Genomic DNA, 16,304 nt, shown 5'->3' with positions numbered 1-16,304 from the left:
GGGCGGGGAGGGTGATATTGGTCATTGCATGTACTCCTACGGGCTGGCCGGCGCCTGTCGGCAGGGAGTGTTGGGTGGGAGGAGTACGTCCTCCCGGTTTTGATTGATTGATTGAATATTTTATTAGGCAAAAAATGTAAACAGCACAATTACATTTATAATACTTTGTCTAAAAGGTCCGTCCAAAAAAGTCCTTGTGGTCTTGTTTCCATTGGGGTCCGGTGGGGGCTCCTCACTGGCAGGTGAGTCAGTAGGATACAACAGCAGTGACAACACAGAAATGGGGAGGAATTAATTGGCATAACGACTAGATTTGGGGAGAAAAAGGTGTAAAATATTATTGGCTACTCTAAAGTTTAAATAAGGGGGGCACGGTGGCGCGGTAGCGCTGTTGCCTCACAGCTAGAAGGTCCTGGGTTCGATTCCCGCCGGGGATGCTCTGGGCGCTGGGGGCGTGTCTTCTCCTCCGCGTCATCAGCGCCCATACCCAAGGTGGGGTTGGCAAAAGGGCCTACTCTGTGTGGAGTTTGCATGTTCTCCCCTAGGGTAGTTAATACCCTCACAAAAACATGTAGTAATCCTGGTCACTATACTGCCTCCTCCTGGTCAGCCGGGGCGCCTGAAGGAGGGGAAGGGAACTGGTTGGAATAACGTGTTCCTTCCACGCGCTACGTCCAACTAGGGAAACTCCCCCCTGTCAGGTGACAATAAGGTCAGTTGGCTCTCATGCATTGAAGGAGGCATGAGCTCGGCCCTGGGCATCCTAGGCTGGTGGGGGGAGTGTAGTGCCCAGGATCACTTAGCAAATTGGCACCGGGTGAAAAAAGGGTTACAAAATCGAGGGATAAAATGTTTAAAAAATAATAAAGTTAAAATAAATTTACTATATTTATTGTGCTAGTTTTATATTTTGACTGAGGAAAATCCCTATGTAACTGTTGGTATATAATTAAACTACTAATTGAATAAAGAACATATTGTATAGTGATAATTATCTGTCTTCACATAGAATATGTGTTATCAGGGATCAGTTGAGTCAGGTTTTTGCTGTGTGCATTTCGCATTTTAGCCACTAGAGGATGATAACATTCAGCCATGACCAATGACCATAGACTGTAAGGGCTATGACACCAACACTACTGTGGACTACAGTACCAACAAACCATTGTGCTGTGGCTGATCTTGCATGCTGGGATAGCCATGAAATGTAGAAGTCCTTCAAAGTTAGCTGTGAGTTCAAGTGCTCTGTTGGATGTGCTAACTTGCATTGTGTGTGTGTGTGTGTGTGTGTGTGTGTGTGTGTGTGTGTGTGTGTGTGTGTGTGTGTGTGTGTGTGTGTGTGTGTGTGTGTGTGTGTGTGTGTGTGTGTGTGTGTGTGTGTGCGTGCGTGCGTGCGTGCGTGCGTGCGTGCGTGCGTGTGTGTTCTTATTGTGGGTTGAATTTTATATGAACGCAATTTTTAAAACACCTGCTCCACCATTTCTTTTGATTGATTGACTGATTGATTGATTGAGGACTTTGTTATACACAGATTGATTGATTGATTGATTGATCTGTGGAATGACTGACACGGTGTGACGGTTGAACATGGGTTTTTCATGCAGAACATACAAGTTTAAAGGTAGGGTAAGTGATTTGCGTTGGTTAAAATAATTGTTAAATAGCTCTATATTCTGATAGTACTCATTGCTATAGAGTGTTTGTTCAGTATTAGGAGTCTCCTTGTCTCTCCACCTCTTTATTAAACAGAAAATGCATTTTCGTTTCAGTTTCAGTTTCATTTCCAATTTTATCCAATCAGGACTGAGAATTCAATCAGGATACAGATTAAACAAGTGAAATTGGAAGTGATGACACTAAGAAATGAGCAGACAAAATTGGAACTGGAACACTATACAAATTAACCTTAAAATGGGTACTTTCACCTGATTGGCTGAGATATTGACACCTACCGAAAAATGTATTTTCTGTTTATTAAAGAGCTGGAGAGACAGAGAGACATCTGTTACTGAAAAAACACTCTATAGCAATGATTACTATCAGAATATAGTATTTTAACCTTTTAACAAAATACTTTTTGTTTTAACCAAAAAATATCACTTACCCTACCTTTAATGTAATTTAAAGGTGCTGCATGGGAGTGATATTTTGTGGTTAAACATAATGTGTTAAATAGCTCTAGTCTATTCCAATAGTAATCATTGCTATAGAGTGTTTGATCAGTAACAGGGGTCTCACTGTCTCTCTGGCTCTTTGGTAAACAGAAAACACATTTTCTGATAGAACGCATCTCAGGATATCTCAGGATAAACAAGTGAAATTGGAAGTGATGGAAAAAAAAGGAGCAGACAAAATGGGAACTCGAACAATAAGTGAAACTGATAAATGGATTCTGTCTCCTTATTGGATGGAATTGATGTCCCACTTGAAACATTCTTGTATATTAAAGAGAGACGGGGAGACCCATTCTGAACGAACACTATGACAATGATTACTATAAGAATAGAGTAGAGTTATAAACGTTTAACAAAACAACAAATCACTTACAGCACCTGTAATTGTACAGTATGTTACCATTGGAAGAAAATGAAGCTTTATGTTGATGGACAGAGTGGTGTGAGAGTTGGGGAGTGAAATAAGAGTAGGCTCCTACTTCAGGAATCCTTACCATTTCAAGAGTCTTTGTGTCAGTGGCATTATGCAGATTTGCCGCTTTGGGTGCCAAAGTGCACCATTTGAGATTCAGCAAACATTTCCACTGTGCAATGATTTAAAGTGAAAGCCAAAAGGGGAGAGGCCCAAGGGGCAATTGAATTATCAAGGGCCGAAACCGGCTCAATTCAGCCACTTCAGATACTATGGGGCAGTGCAAACTTGTCCTTTCCTTACAGAATAATGCATCAGAATTTGAATGATGGTTGGGGAATAAAAATAGAGCCCTTTTACACCTTTTGCTTAAAAAAAAAAATCTTCATATTTTCCATCCAATTTCGGAAACTGCAAAGTATTGCATAGGGGACCAAGCCCATGGTTTGACGCAGCCTTAAACCTCTAGAGAGGGTTTGTGATGAATGTGTCAAGCAGTGGTGTAAAGTAACCAAGTACATTTACTGTAGGCTACTGCACTTATAAGTACAATTTTGAGGTATTTTTTTACTTTAGAGTATTTCCAATTCTCAGTATGCTACTTTTACTTCTTCTCCACTACATCTCAGAGGCAAATATTGTACTTTTACTCCACTACAATTATTTGAAAACTTTAGTTACTAGTTACTTTGTAGATTTGAATGATTATTACAAAACATTCATTACCCACTTCAGCCCTATAGCCTACATTTCGGCCATTTGAAAATAGATAAAGCTCACAATGCGTCCACTATTTCCAAAAGATTTTTATTCATTTGAAAAGTTGTAAAATGGGACATTCTGCATAATGAGTAATTTCTACTTTTGGTACATTTCTATACCAATACTTTTGTACTTTTATTCAAGTAAATTTAGAATTTCAGACTTTCACATGTAATGGAGTATTTCTATATTGCAGTATTGATACTTTTACTTAAGTAAAGAATATGAGTAGGCCTATCTACCTTTTATACTGGTGTTGTGTCGAGGACTCGAGGTCTGACAACGTGCATTAGCTTGCGAGATAACCAGGTTGCCATGTCTGCTTATTATAAGCTACTTTGGGCTGCTTTTTCTGTAAAGTTGCTTGTAAATATTGGTAGTTGTGGGTTGTGTTTTTTTTTTGGGGGGGGGGGGGGGCTTGTTTCTTAAGTGTAGTTGCTTATGTGGGCTTGTTTCCTAAATTGTGTTTAAACTAGTGGTTCTCAAACATTTCAAACATGTCAAGGACACCCAAATTAATATGCATTTATCTGCGGAACCCCATCTGAAAATGTGGAAAATATGTCAAAAATATTCCAAATTTCCCCCACATTTTCTTCCAGATTTTTTAAATAGCAGATCTAAGCTCACAACACGTTGCATCGTGACGCATAGTGAGTTTTGTAGATCTGCTATCAAATAGCCAATGTATTTAAAGTGCTCAAGTGGCCTACAGACAGTCGCTTCTTTTGGACTTGTTTTCATAGAGCTGGTTGCTTATTTCTCACGCAAAATCTGGCAACACTGAAGATAACCACATGCAAAGATGAGTGGGAGGAGCAGGTCCATGAGCAATGGTTGTGAGAAGAACACGGGACACCTGTGTGCGAACAATGTGCGACTTTCATCATTCATGTTGGATCACTTGGTAGAGACTAGAGGGGTAACCGGAAGCCTCGCCCCAAAACACGCTCGCCCCCATTTTTTCGCGGACCGCTCGCTAACCAGTATTCTTGTATTTATTTTACTAAGGATAAGGTCAGAAATAAGTTTAGGGTTAGGCATAGTTTTACTGAGGTTAAGTTTAGGAACAAGGTTAGGTTTTGGCACCGTTTTGCTGAGGTTACGTTTAGGAACAACAAGGTTACCTTTAAGAATACCTGGTGGCCACCCCCGGGGGGACTGTGTTTTGGGACGAGCGTTTGAGTGGTTCTAGCCTCGACTCAGCAGAACAGAGTGGTTCTAGCCTCCACTTAGCAGAACTGGACCACATCGGTTCTAATCTAGCCTCCACTCAGACAGAACAGAAGTGGACCACACTGGATCCAACACAGTCCATCAGAATCAACAACCTCTCTCTCCGTGCAACACCTGCAAGTTCGGTGTCATTTATTTTTATGACGAAGATGTCACCAAAACTGTTGCCATACTTGTTACTTCTGTCAGTTTTCAATACGTGGTAAGTGACGCATTTATTTATGATTTGCGTTTGTTTCACGCCATTATTGTCTAGTTTTGTTGCACAGAATGTGTTATTTTTGAGCGCACATAGGCTACTTAACTTAATGTGTCGAACTGGAAGGCGTGCGATATGACTCATGAACGGATATAATTGCTTTGTAAAACTTGACGTAGCCTTTTCTGGACGTTTTCAGCAGCATTGTGAGGGACTTTTTATGACTAGACCAGACTATCGAGCCAGTCTACCTGCATACAGTTTAGGCTACAGATAAATCATTCTCAATATGTCCGTACACGGACAGAATGTGTCCGTGGCAAGACTTGTCCTTGTCCGTGGCAAACATGACATTATAATCTTATTTTGATCATAAGACCCAATTACTGAACGTCAGTCTCCAGGTTTTCTTCAGAATATGTATGACACTGATTTACTGTGACACTATGGCACATTAGGAGTCCACTTAGGACAGTGGTGCGCAAACCTTTTATTTTCAAGGACCCCCATAACTCTCAGAGTGTACACATGTAACCAAATGGACCCATAAGGTCCATTTGGTTCCATTTGTACGCTCTCAGAGTTACAGACCATCAATGGTCCATTTGGACCACCTTCAATGAACCCAGTAGGTCCCTCAACCCACTTTGACGACCACAGCACTAGTAGTATACATTTAGGGCTAGCTCTGTTTATGGTAACATTTGTATGTCCATGGCAAACATTTTATTTTGACAATTGTCCACCCTTATTAATTCCGCTTATGATTTGAACTCATGACCATCACGCTATTAAATCACAGGCCTATATCTCGTTTAATGTGTCAACTTTTATATGTGTGTAACTTAGTCATGTTAACAAGGACGCGCTGGGGGCATTTATTGCTTATGAAGATTTGGTAGAAATTTCGAGTCTGTCAGTTATTCTTTTTTAGAATCAAGGTCTTTTGAATAATCAAATCTTTTATCTGATCTGATCTGCGTGAAATCTGTACAATGTAGTGTTTAATTTGTAAAAAAAAAATGCATCAGAATCAATAGAAATTGACACATCTGGGTCTTTACAGTGAGCTAATTGGCACTGTTAATATATTTATGAATGTGTATTTTTCCTCTCAGCTCTCAAACAATTGAATATGAAGAGGAATACGAGGATGTTACTGTGAATCAAATGTTGGCTCCTAAATCACATGAAACCTCGGACACCACGGAAATACTGAACAACTTACTGAGGGAATATGATAGGAAACTACGGCCAGATATCGGAGGTAAGTCACTGCCCTTTTCATTCACAGAAAGTGCGACCCAGTGATGCTGTGTGTGTGTGTGTGTGTGTGTGTGAGTGAGATACTCCTGTGCGCTGTCCATGGTCCTGAAAGTGCGTGTGTGTGTGCAGTCCCTGCGCGTGTGTCCTGTGCGTTGTCCATGGTGCTGAAACAGCATTTGAGTGACATTTTGTTTCCCATCATTCATCCCCATCACTGAGATATTGAATTAGAATGAGCCAATCACCTCAGTCTTTTAGCTACAACCACATCGCTGTATGCATCATGAGCTTGTAGATCTGCTATTGTTGGTGCACAGCATGTCATGCATGACACATCATGCAACCAAGTACACATCATTCTTCAACTGTGTCAGCACTCTTAATTGAATGATTATACCTGAAGGTACAACAGACATGCACTTCAGATCAGTGGCTCTCAAACCTTTTCATGCATCAATATGTATTTGGACACGGACCCCAATCTGAAAATATTATGTGACAGGGACAGTGAAATTATTTTCAACAAAAAAAAGCATTGTAGATTGGCACACAGCTGATATATAAAGGGGTTAAAGTTGTTAAACCTCAAGGACCCCTGTGGGTCTCTGGACCCCACTTTGAGAACTACTGTTTTTGTGTGTGTGGGTAAACCGTATGTTGGATTATTCGTCTAACAGCAGTAATTTGTTATAGGCTATTCCTTTATGCTCCCAGCTGGCTGTATTTGGATATAGTCAATAGTGCATGCATTGTCCACAGCAGTAGTGCACTGTAAAAACCCCAAGTGTTAATTGAAATCTGAGGGTGTCAAAATTATACAGAAGAAACACACGCTTTATTATAGCCAACCAAAGTTACCGTTTTGAGATGGCAATACTCTACCAAAAGGGCTGGGCTTCATCTACTGATATGAGTAAAAATAAAACATTGGCTGTGGGCATACAGCCTATTGGTTTATTAGAATAGGTTCCACAGGGGGGTCTGGTGGCTCAACTAGTTAATGCACAGACCATTATGCTCGTTGTGAGTCACGTCCAAGACAATCCCCATCTTATTTCACATTTCTCCTCTCACTCTGCCCTCCACCTCTCTACGCCAGTGATTCTCAACCTCAATCTCAAAATGTCAAGGACCCCCACTTTAATATGCATTAGCCCGCCGACCCTAATTTGATACAATTTCTTTAAAATCATTCTCAGAGTTACAGGCCTCTAAGGGACACCTGGGGGTCCCGGGACCCCACTTTGAAAATCAGTGCTCTACACTCTCCTATCCAAATAAAGCATAAAAATAGGCTCTAGATGAGATCATATATATGCTGACCCTCCCAGATAACATTTTTACACAGTTAAATGAACACTGATTCACTTGTGTGTGTCTCACTGTATTGTGCCCTGCAAGCATATCTTAACTCTGAATGCTCAAGAAACCAGGTGTGAACCAGGCTGTGGCTCCAGCAAATAAATAATGGCCGTACAATAGACCCATCACAGCATTGTTCAATGTGTAACTTCTGCAGGATCTTGTAGTGTCCTTGATTAAGAAGCACGTAAAGAGAACAGCCGGCTTGCTTGGTGATGGCACCATACCAGCATGACAGCCATCAACACAGAAGTGAAGGAAACAAAACACACTTGCATCAGTAGGCTTGTTAACTTAACGCTGGCCCACACAGACAAGAAACTCACCATTTACAGTAGGAACACTAAACATGAATCACAAATTAGCCACTAAACCTTTTCTGAGTACTACAGTTTTGTAGATGCAGTACCTGTACAGTATGTGACGCATTGAAATGGTAGTCCCTGTTTTAGCAATAAGGAGAGGTTCCTTATAAAAATATGTTTAAACAATTATGCTTCTGTGGGATTTATACTGTACAGTATTTGTGACACTCGTAGCACTTTTTGACAGGAAGAATTCCGAAACCCAAGGGATTGGAAGTGACTGTCTATTATTACTTTCCAGCAAAATATCCCACTTAAATTGGGCTCCAACGGTGTTGTGGCAACTGAACAAACAACCACAGTCTTTCTCCACATTCGGCTGCCTGCTATTCCTCTTTCTGGAAGGCGCCCTGTTCTACACTGTTCCTCAGTCTGTGGGCTCGTCCCTCTGGGCCCAGTGAGTTGGGATATAATTGGAATGATTGGAATCATTGGTCATTCATTGTCCTGATTGGCTTGCACTTGGCTCCCCTTCTCCCATCTAACACCTGACCCCACTTTTCTTGTCACATAGTTCCAGTTCAACCATTCAATTTGCATGCCAGGGCTTTGTTAACCTTGAAGTCAAAATGTCTAGCGACCACCTACAGTAGTTCAACTTTAACTTCAACGTTACTGTCACATCACAGGTTTACAGGTGTAAAACAGTGGGTGAAAAACACAACATTAAATTTGTAGTTTTCCTGACTTGTAGTCAGGGCATGGTAGGAATTAGTGTAAGGCTGTGCTTGCTGATGACTTGTTGAAGAGAGGAGGTGCACACCAAGTGTTACAATAAAATAGCTCCCTGTTGTTAACCCACAGCCTGCAGTGGTCCAGTACATTCTGCCATTGACCTGCATTGGTTCTCTAACTTCTTTGGCATCAGTAACCCCTTCCCATGATTTCTGAATCCAAGTACCCCCTTTACCCGACTACAACATTTTGCTTAGAAAACTGCAAGAGGAAATGATAGCTTCCATGATGCAATACATTAATTATAATTCACCTTTTGAATAATTTTAAATAGTGCATTTATACAGCACCTTTTATCCAAAGTACTTTATAATGAGCACTCCATTCACCCATTCACACACCAACTGAGGAGGAAACAATGCCAAGCACTAACCTGTTCATCGGGAGCAGTTAGGGGTTAAAAATCTTGCTCTAGGACACTTCGACACTAACTCAGGGGGAGCTGGGGATCGAACCAGGAACTTTCATTTTTTTCAATAATATTTGTATTGATTTTTTTTACATTTTATGACAGACAAAACAAACACAAACAGCTCAGCTCAGCTCAGACACGTTGCAAAACAAAAGACACAGATACAAATATAGACTCACATACCTACAACGGACCATAAAATACAGCATTATATACCCACATTGTTTGGTGCTTGACAGTCTGTAGATGGGTGAATAACTACACCAAGAATAAAACAATAGCAGTGTTAATATCCACAACAACAATAATAGAAAAAGAAAAAAAACAAGGATGAATGAACTTAGCGATATCGCTTCTGTTAAGGAACCCTATTGTTAAAGTGTCAGCTAATTGAGGGCCAATAAATTGCAAATATGGGTCCCATATTTTATAGAAGGCATCAGTTGTGGAGCGTAGCAGGCAGGTTAAAAAGTCCAACTGCATGCACTGCATGATTATTTTGTGCCAATCTTTCTTTGTTGGTGGTTTCTCATTAATCCAAGACAACAAATGTTTGCTTTCTATGCAATAACAGCAATGTTCAACTTGTTTAACTAGAGGTTCAGGCCGCTGCACGGCCCTCACACCTACGTCGCACTGCTGATCCGACCGATATGTCTGAGTCATACTGTCAGAGGCCTATGTACGTACCTGTTGTACCCGTCTGTCTGTATCCCTTTTGTGCCCATATATCTGCATTTATCTGTCTGTCTACCTGTGTCCCTTGTATGCCCATATGAGGAGATCTCTGTATCTGTCAGTCTTAGTCCCTTTTATGCCCAAATATGGAGATCCCTGATGTCACCAGTATATGCCCATATATTGGTGTGCCCATATATCGGTTGGATCGGCGGGTCTGGACAACTGGATAACTATATATGCCTATATGGACATATCGGTCGGATTGGAGGCTCTGACAACAGTTGCCGTTTGAAGTCGGTCGCTCCCATATATGCACATGACCATGTATGGGCATAGCGGTCGGATCTATGGTTCTGGACAACCGGATGTCTCTCTCATTCGTGTGTGTGTGTGTGTGTGTGTGTGTGTGTGTGTGTGTGTGTGTGTGTGTGTGTGTGTGTGTGTGTGTGTGTGTGTGTGTGTGTGTGTGTGTGTGTGTGTGTGTGTGTGTGTGTGTGTGTGTGTGTGTGTGTGTGTGTTTGTTTGTTTGTTTGTTTGTTTGTTTGTTTGTTTGTATATATATATAGGGGGGGGTTTGTTTATGGGTATGTCATAGTGACATGCATATACAGTATATGGGCGTATCGGATTTGTTTATGGTTTTGTCTTAAGTCATACAGTAGTGACGTGGCCGTGGTCCTGCCTATATATGGGCGTATAGGGTTTGTTTATGGTTATGTCTGACTGATAGTGACATGCTTCTGGTCCACCCGCCTGCACTCCCATTTGCCAATTTTAATATAGGATTTGGATTCAACACTTAGTTTACAGATCAGTAGGATGTTATTATCATTAAGCATAACAGTAAAATGTATTATACAATGTTACACTTTCTCTTAGTACCTTTCCATAACCCTAGGCGTACATACGTACGTGTATGTTAATTTGTGCAGCAAATATAGGAGACACACCATGAATTTCACTTTTTAAAAAAAAAAATTGGTATTTTTTGGGCTCCCCAGTGTCTCTTGCACCCCAAAAAATATTTTTTTTTAACATTCAGTCATTCATTCTCATTTCAGAGATTTTCAAAATGGGCGTGTCTGAACAGGCCATCTCAGAATGGCAAGTTTGCTTACATCACCAAACTTTCTGCCCATGTATTTTGATGTATTCTGAGTATTTAGAATTGCTCAGTAGCACCCCTCTGCCCAACAGGACGTTTTGGTATTGCAGCTGAAAGTGCTTTATAAGCCTGAGAGAATTGACTTGGGATGAGTATATCTGAGTGTTGATTTAGGCTCAAACCTTTTGAAAATGGTTTGAGGGACATACACCATATGATATTAAATATCAAATCTTTTTTTTAAATTCATGGTGTGTCTCCTTTAAGCTGGGAATGCTTGAATAGTTAGACAAAATCTTCATTCAAAAGCACATGCAGAAGAACATTTCTTTTATTTGTGCTGAATGTTCTCCATTTATCAAAGCATCTAACTCACCATGGAAATACAGGCAGCTTGTGACTTATAGCTGAATTGTAGCTCTCGCATTCACAAGCCTTCTCACTTCAGGGTCCAGATGTGATATTTGTTCTGCTGCCTAGTTGGATGATTGAATGTGCAGCTTCTTATCCTGATGTAATGAAATGTAATAAATACAGACTACTGTTATATTACAAACATGTGAAATGTCAACTCATTATCACTTGTGCAAGAGAGAGGAAAAATATGCCAGGAAGGCACAAGAAATCCAGGTATTAAAAAACTCAACGCATGTTGGCTTGCACCTTCTTGGACACCCTGATGAAGGCGCAAGCCGACACGCGTTGGTGTTTTTTAATGCTTGTAGCCCATGGGCCTTTTACCTACAAAGCCACCTTTAGTGCCTGGACCTGGATTATTTTATGCCTTTCTGGCATATTTTTCCTCTCTTGAACATTGTTCCTTTTCATGAGCACTGGTGGTCTGAGGGATACCAGTAGCGCTCCTGTAACTTATTTTTTTCTCATTATCACTTGTGTTCTGCTCTACTTTTTTTTCTTTAAATCGTGTTCATTATGCTTTCATGTAAAGAGGTTGTAGTACTGGCACCTAATCAAAAGTCAGCAGCCGTGTTCTGAAAACAAATGCCATTCGGTACAGTAAGTGAATGCCGTTCAGTATTATTGATTGCACAGTATGTATCACTCATGCTACACAGCAGAACAGAATCATTTGGATGCCATGACATGGAGCGCTTATGAAAGTACCCAAAATAACTATATTAAAGGGTCCTCAACACCCAAGAATGATAACTATAATGATAATTATTATGATAATGATGTGAGCAGCCAGACGATAAACGTTAATGCTTGATTTAGACCTACTTAGTTGGCTATAACTCCTTAACATTCTGTTAACAGTGGCGCCACGCCGCCATGTCGTAGCTCTTACTGTTGTACTTTGTGCAGGAAAAGAAAACCACAAGGGTGTGCGTCTGGGTTCAAGAAATTCTTCAAAGACGAGAGGAGTTAAAAGAATCCAACACACTTTTATGAGAGTTGTCATCTTTTGAAGACAATTTGTATTTATACTTTTGTATGCCAACATGAATTTGATAGTATCCTGTCAAACGTCAAAGAGTACATGAAAGACCAAACGAACTTCAGAGACTCATCAACACCAAAGGCAGTATGTCTAAACATATTCAAGAATCAAGAATCATTTGTTTTTCACTTAATCATTCTCTCTCAATCGTTCTCTCTCTCTCTCTCAAAATCTGGTGGAAGGACAAACTTTATGACAAAGTCATCCTGCTACCATAATTGACGAGCCCACTCATGGAGTGTACATGATTGCATGTTGAGGGTCTCCAAGCAGACACATGGCCCAAATAACTCCAAACTTTCCATTAAAATTCTGCAATATTCTGCCTGTGTTCATACCTGCTTCCCATACCGTTACTGTACTTGCAGGATGTACAATTAATATGAAACGCATTATGCCCCAATACTTATGCAAATCACTTCGGCAGCTCGCAATTTACTTCCGGATGTTCTTTTGACAGCCAATCATCATCATCTGCGACAAAAACAGAGCACCTTCGTTGCCACATGCGTGAAACGGGCAAGAAACAAGCGCTGCCGTGGTCTATGCAAACTAGCTCCAAAAGCACGCCAAAATAAGCCCAAAATCACTTATAACGCAGGCTACGCCAATCATGTTCGACCGTCATTTCTCTAATAAATCGCCCCGTCATTCCTATTGTCAAGACTTTTAGGTCACTGCAGCCTGCTACTAATGTAACGAATGTTTATGTCCACTACTGTGATAGCGTTCGTTGTATTTGAATGATTAGTGCCCAGGGGTGGTTAATATAAGCCGTTAGCATGCGGCTAACGCTAACGCACTTCTACCGTAGCATGTAGCTAACGCTAACGTGGTTGTCGTGGCTGACGCAGCTGTGAAATCACGTTGTCAACAATGACAGTTAGTGTGGTGAATGTTACCATTCCTGCTCAGTTAGTCCATTGTAGATGGTGCGCCCACATAAGCCCAAAATCGCTTATACGACAAACAGACCTGCCAACCCTCATCGTACACACACAGCATTAGCTGCTAAAGTGGCCTGCAACTTGGATTCTGTTGCTGCTGCTTGTCAATGCAGCCTGCTAATAGTGTCTAAAGCATGTATGTGAATGTTTATGTCCATTACTGTGTTGCCGTTAGTTGGGTTACATGACTATTAGCCAAGCGCTGCCTATAATGACCACTTCGGTCTGCCACCTCGGGGCGACTGATTGCCTCGTCACTCAAGGGTCCTTCTGGTCGATCGACACGGTCGATCGACCAGGAAATGCACTTAAGACTTCTGGTGATTAGTAGTTTCGTTCCCTACCTATGTTAAATGCACTTATTGTAAGTCGCTTTGGATAAAAGCGTCTGCTAAATGACTGTAATGTAATGTAATGTTAGCGTGTAGCTAGCTAAGCTAACGAACAAGTAGCGTTAGCATTCGGCTAATGCTAACGCTGTTGTCGTGACTGAAACGGCTATATTACACATCTTACCAACAACCTGTATGAACGTTAGTCTGGTAAATGTCATCAATGCCACCTAATTAGCCCGTTGAAGAGTTTCATTTTAGTGTATTTTGTGGGTTTTTGTGACACAATGTAACGTAATGGCAGCGGCGCCTTGCTGCACAATCAGATGGCATCATGGGAAATGTAGTCATTTCTGCTAATTTCGGTTGTACTGTGTTAAGCTTGTGTTACAGTACATTACTGCTGCTTAAGGCCCCTGCATGCTACCAAATGAGGTGGTCACCCTAGCACTGTTTGTGACCACCGAAACGGGCCTTAGGTGGGCCCCACCTAGGCAATTCTATGTGGGGCCGAGGTGGGTCTTAACTGGGATGCCCATGTGGGCTATAAGTGGGTTCTACCTGGGCCCTAGGTGTATTCCAACCAACCAGAGTGCAGTGGTCATCACTCCAAATGTTTTGACGTCAGGGCTCTCAATACTGCACATTGGGGGAGGAGGAGGGGCGCAGGGCGGGCGCACAGATCGCTGAACCAATGGTAGCCCACGGATGTTTTCTCTGGACATTTAAAATCTGCCCCTCTATGCCACATATCAGACACGCTACAGGGTCTTTACTGACCGAGCCATGGCCCCACTGGCTACGCCACTGATAGGCGCTGCCAAGTGGGTGCGGGCGCTACATGGGCGCGGGCGCTAGGGGAACTTCTAGTAATTAGAAAAGCTGACTGGAAAGCAAATGATTGGGCCGTTATATTGCGAATTATTTCACCACAATAGCTTGATTATTAATTGTCCTGTCATCATTGTATTATTGTTCATTATAGTGATGCCTTGGCTTGATATAAATGTGATGGGATGGACATACGGTATAGGACGGCCTACAGTACATGTCAGTAAAACTTTGACATGTTCTAGTGCTTGAGCAAGTAGTCCATGGCCATTTGGATGCTAGATTTCTTAGAATTTCATGGCAGGAGGGTAGGATTGTGCGCCGTTCAACAACACTCTGCATAATGCCACATCTGTTTGTGTGTAGATGCTAAGCCAGGTTAGCTTTGGTTGTTACCATACCTTGCCAAGGAAGAGGGTACAGAGAATAATGTTCAATCAACAAGCAGCATTTCACAGGACTGTTCACTGTTCTGTTCTGTCATGCAGTCCCTCCATCCAGATGTTGCAAAGACCTTTTGGTCCGAGCTAGATAGTATTGTCCACACTCTGATGAACATCCCCATGTGTGACATTCTAGGTGTCAGTCTCTCTGAGCAGCATTTGGTCTACAGATGACCCCTGACACCTCCACCAGCAGTGCCTCCAAGGCCAGTGCAGCTAATTATTGTGGTTGCCCTAACAGGGCAACCAGACTATAGTACTCTTCCCACTTTATTAGTGTGGTTGCCCAAATAGGGCAACCAGACTATAGTACTCCATCTGTTTCCTAGGCTTTTCACTGTGTTCCACTTCCTGTCTTTTGATCCAATGAAATCCAATGAAACCGGTCAGATGACTAATGATATCCAATGAAATCCGACAGGAAGTGGAAAACACACAGCCAAGAAACAGGTGGATAAACTTTATTCTAGATAAACTTTATTTTGCTGTGCTACTCCTCCCACAGTTTATTTTTCCCAATTTAGTGCCATGTGTCAAAATGACCGTTTTCACCGGGAATCCAGGGCTTGTACTTTGCTAAGAGATATACATTGTATAGTTTAATTGATATTGATTTATTAGTGCATTAAATTTCCCCATCCACTTTAATGGGCAAATGAAAAAACTCAAATTCAAGTATTTTTGTCTCGTAAACCGTAAAGGCTAGAGTTACAAAACTTTGAGGGAAGGTTCATAGTTTATTGCCAAATTATTGAAACAAATATTACACCAGTTGGCCTCATGGTGGCACTATTACAGCCCACTTAACGTTTTGGCCTTTAACTCTTGAACCGTAGGTCTTTTTTCCCCCCCTAGATTCCTTGGGTCATGACGCAGCTCTCCATATAGACCACGCCCATTTGCGTCAGGATAGATTTTCCGCCATTTTGAATTGTCTTCTAAACACACTTTTAGCTCCTCCTCCCACATATGTTGTCCAAATTTCACAAAAATCGGTACACATGATCTCTGAACCCTAGCGATTAACATGTCCAAACGGCATTTTGATAGCCCTTACCGTCACAAACGAAACGTCCAATCAATCCCAAATTGGAATCACATGTTGAGGGTGGTTTACTCAACGAATCCCCAAAAGCATTTCCACTTTGATCCATAGGAGGCGCCACAAATGCACAAAACGTAACCGTTTGATGCAAAAACTGATTTTTGGGGGATCAGTTCTCTCAAAATAAAATACAAGTGATCTCAGAAGTGACATGACGATGTCATTGGCTCGCTACATTTGCTGGAGGGGCCTGTTATTTTAGTGGGAGGGACCTATTTCCTCAAATTGAAACGGCACGTGTCACGAACGCGGTATCAGATCGGCACCGAATTCGAATTGTACGTCGTGCGGCCTCCGACGGTATTCCTCCAGGCGTATTCCTCGAGTCCCGGCGGCCGCGACCGGCGTCGGCGCAACCACACTTTGCAATTTCCCAGAATTGCGACGCGTCTAGTTATTATTAATACACGGGAATGATGCTAGTTGGAACGATGCAAGTTGGAAATGCATGCCCCACCCAGTTATGCAATAGCCG

The 16,304-nt window shown here is 41.7% G+C and overlaps 1 protein-coding gene across 2 annotated transcripts in view; it reads left to right on the top strand.

Moving 5' to 3' along the window:
* Window positions 1-4,733: 4,733 nt before the first annotated feature.
* The window catches only part of gabrg3 (gamma-aminobutyric acid type A receptor subunit gamma3), a gene marked incomplete at both ends in the record, with an annotated part of 140,104 nt that continues 128,533 nt past the window's right edge, over window positions 4,734-16,304 (top strand). Inside the window, 2 exons of one of the 2 annotated variants that reach the window (XM_084067849.1) lie at window positions 4,734-4,786; window positions 5,902-6,050. In XM_084067849.1, the coding sequence (XP_083923975.1) occupies window positions 4,734-4,786; window positions 5,902-6,050 (202 nt within the window). Of the gene's footprint in view, window positions 4,787-5,901; window positions 6,051-16,304 lie in introns of those variants that run through there. The other variant, XM_084067850.1, reaches the window with a different exon arrangement.

The sequence above is a fragment of the Gymnoscopelus microlampas genome (assembly GCF_963454915.1).
Source record: "Gymnoscopelus microlampas genome assembly, chromosome: 9".
Classification (NCBI taxonomy): domain Eukaryota; kingdom Metazoa; phylum Chordata; class Actinopteri; order Myctophiformes; family Myctophidae; genus Gymnoscopelus; species Gymnoscopelus microlampas.
Note: the sequence above shows the minus strand (reverse complement) of the source record. Positions and strands in the feature narration are given on the sequence as shown.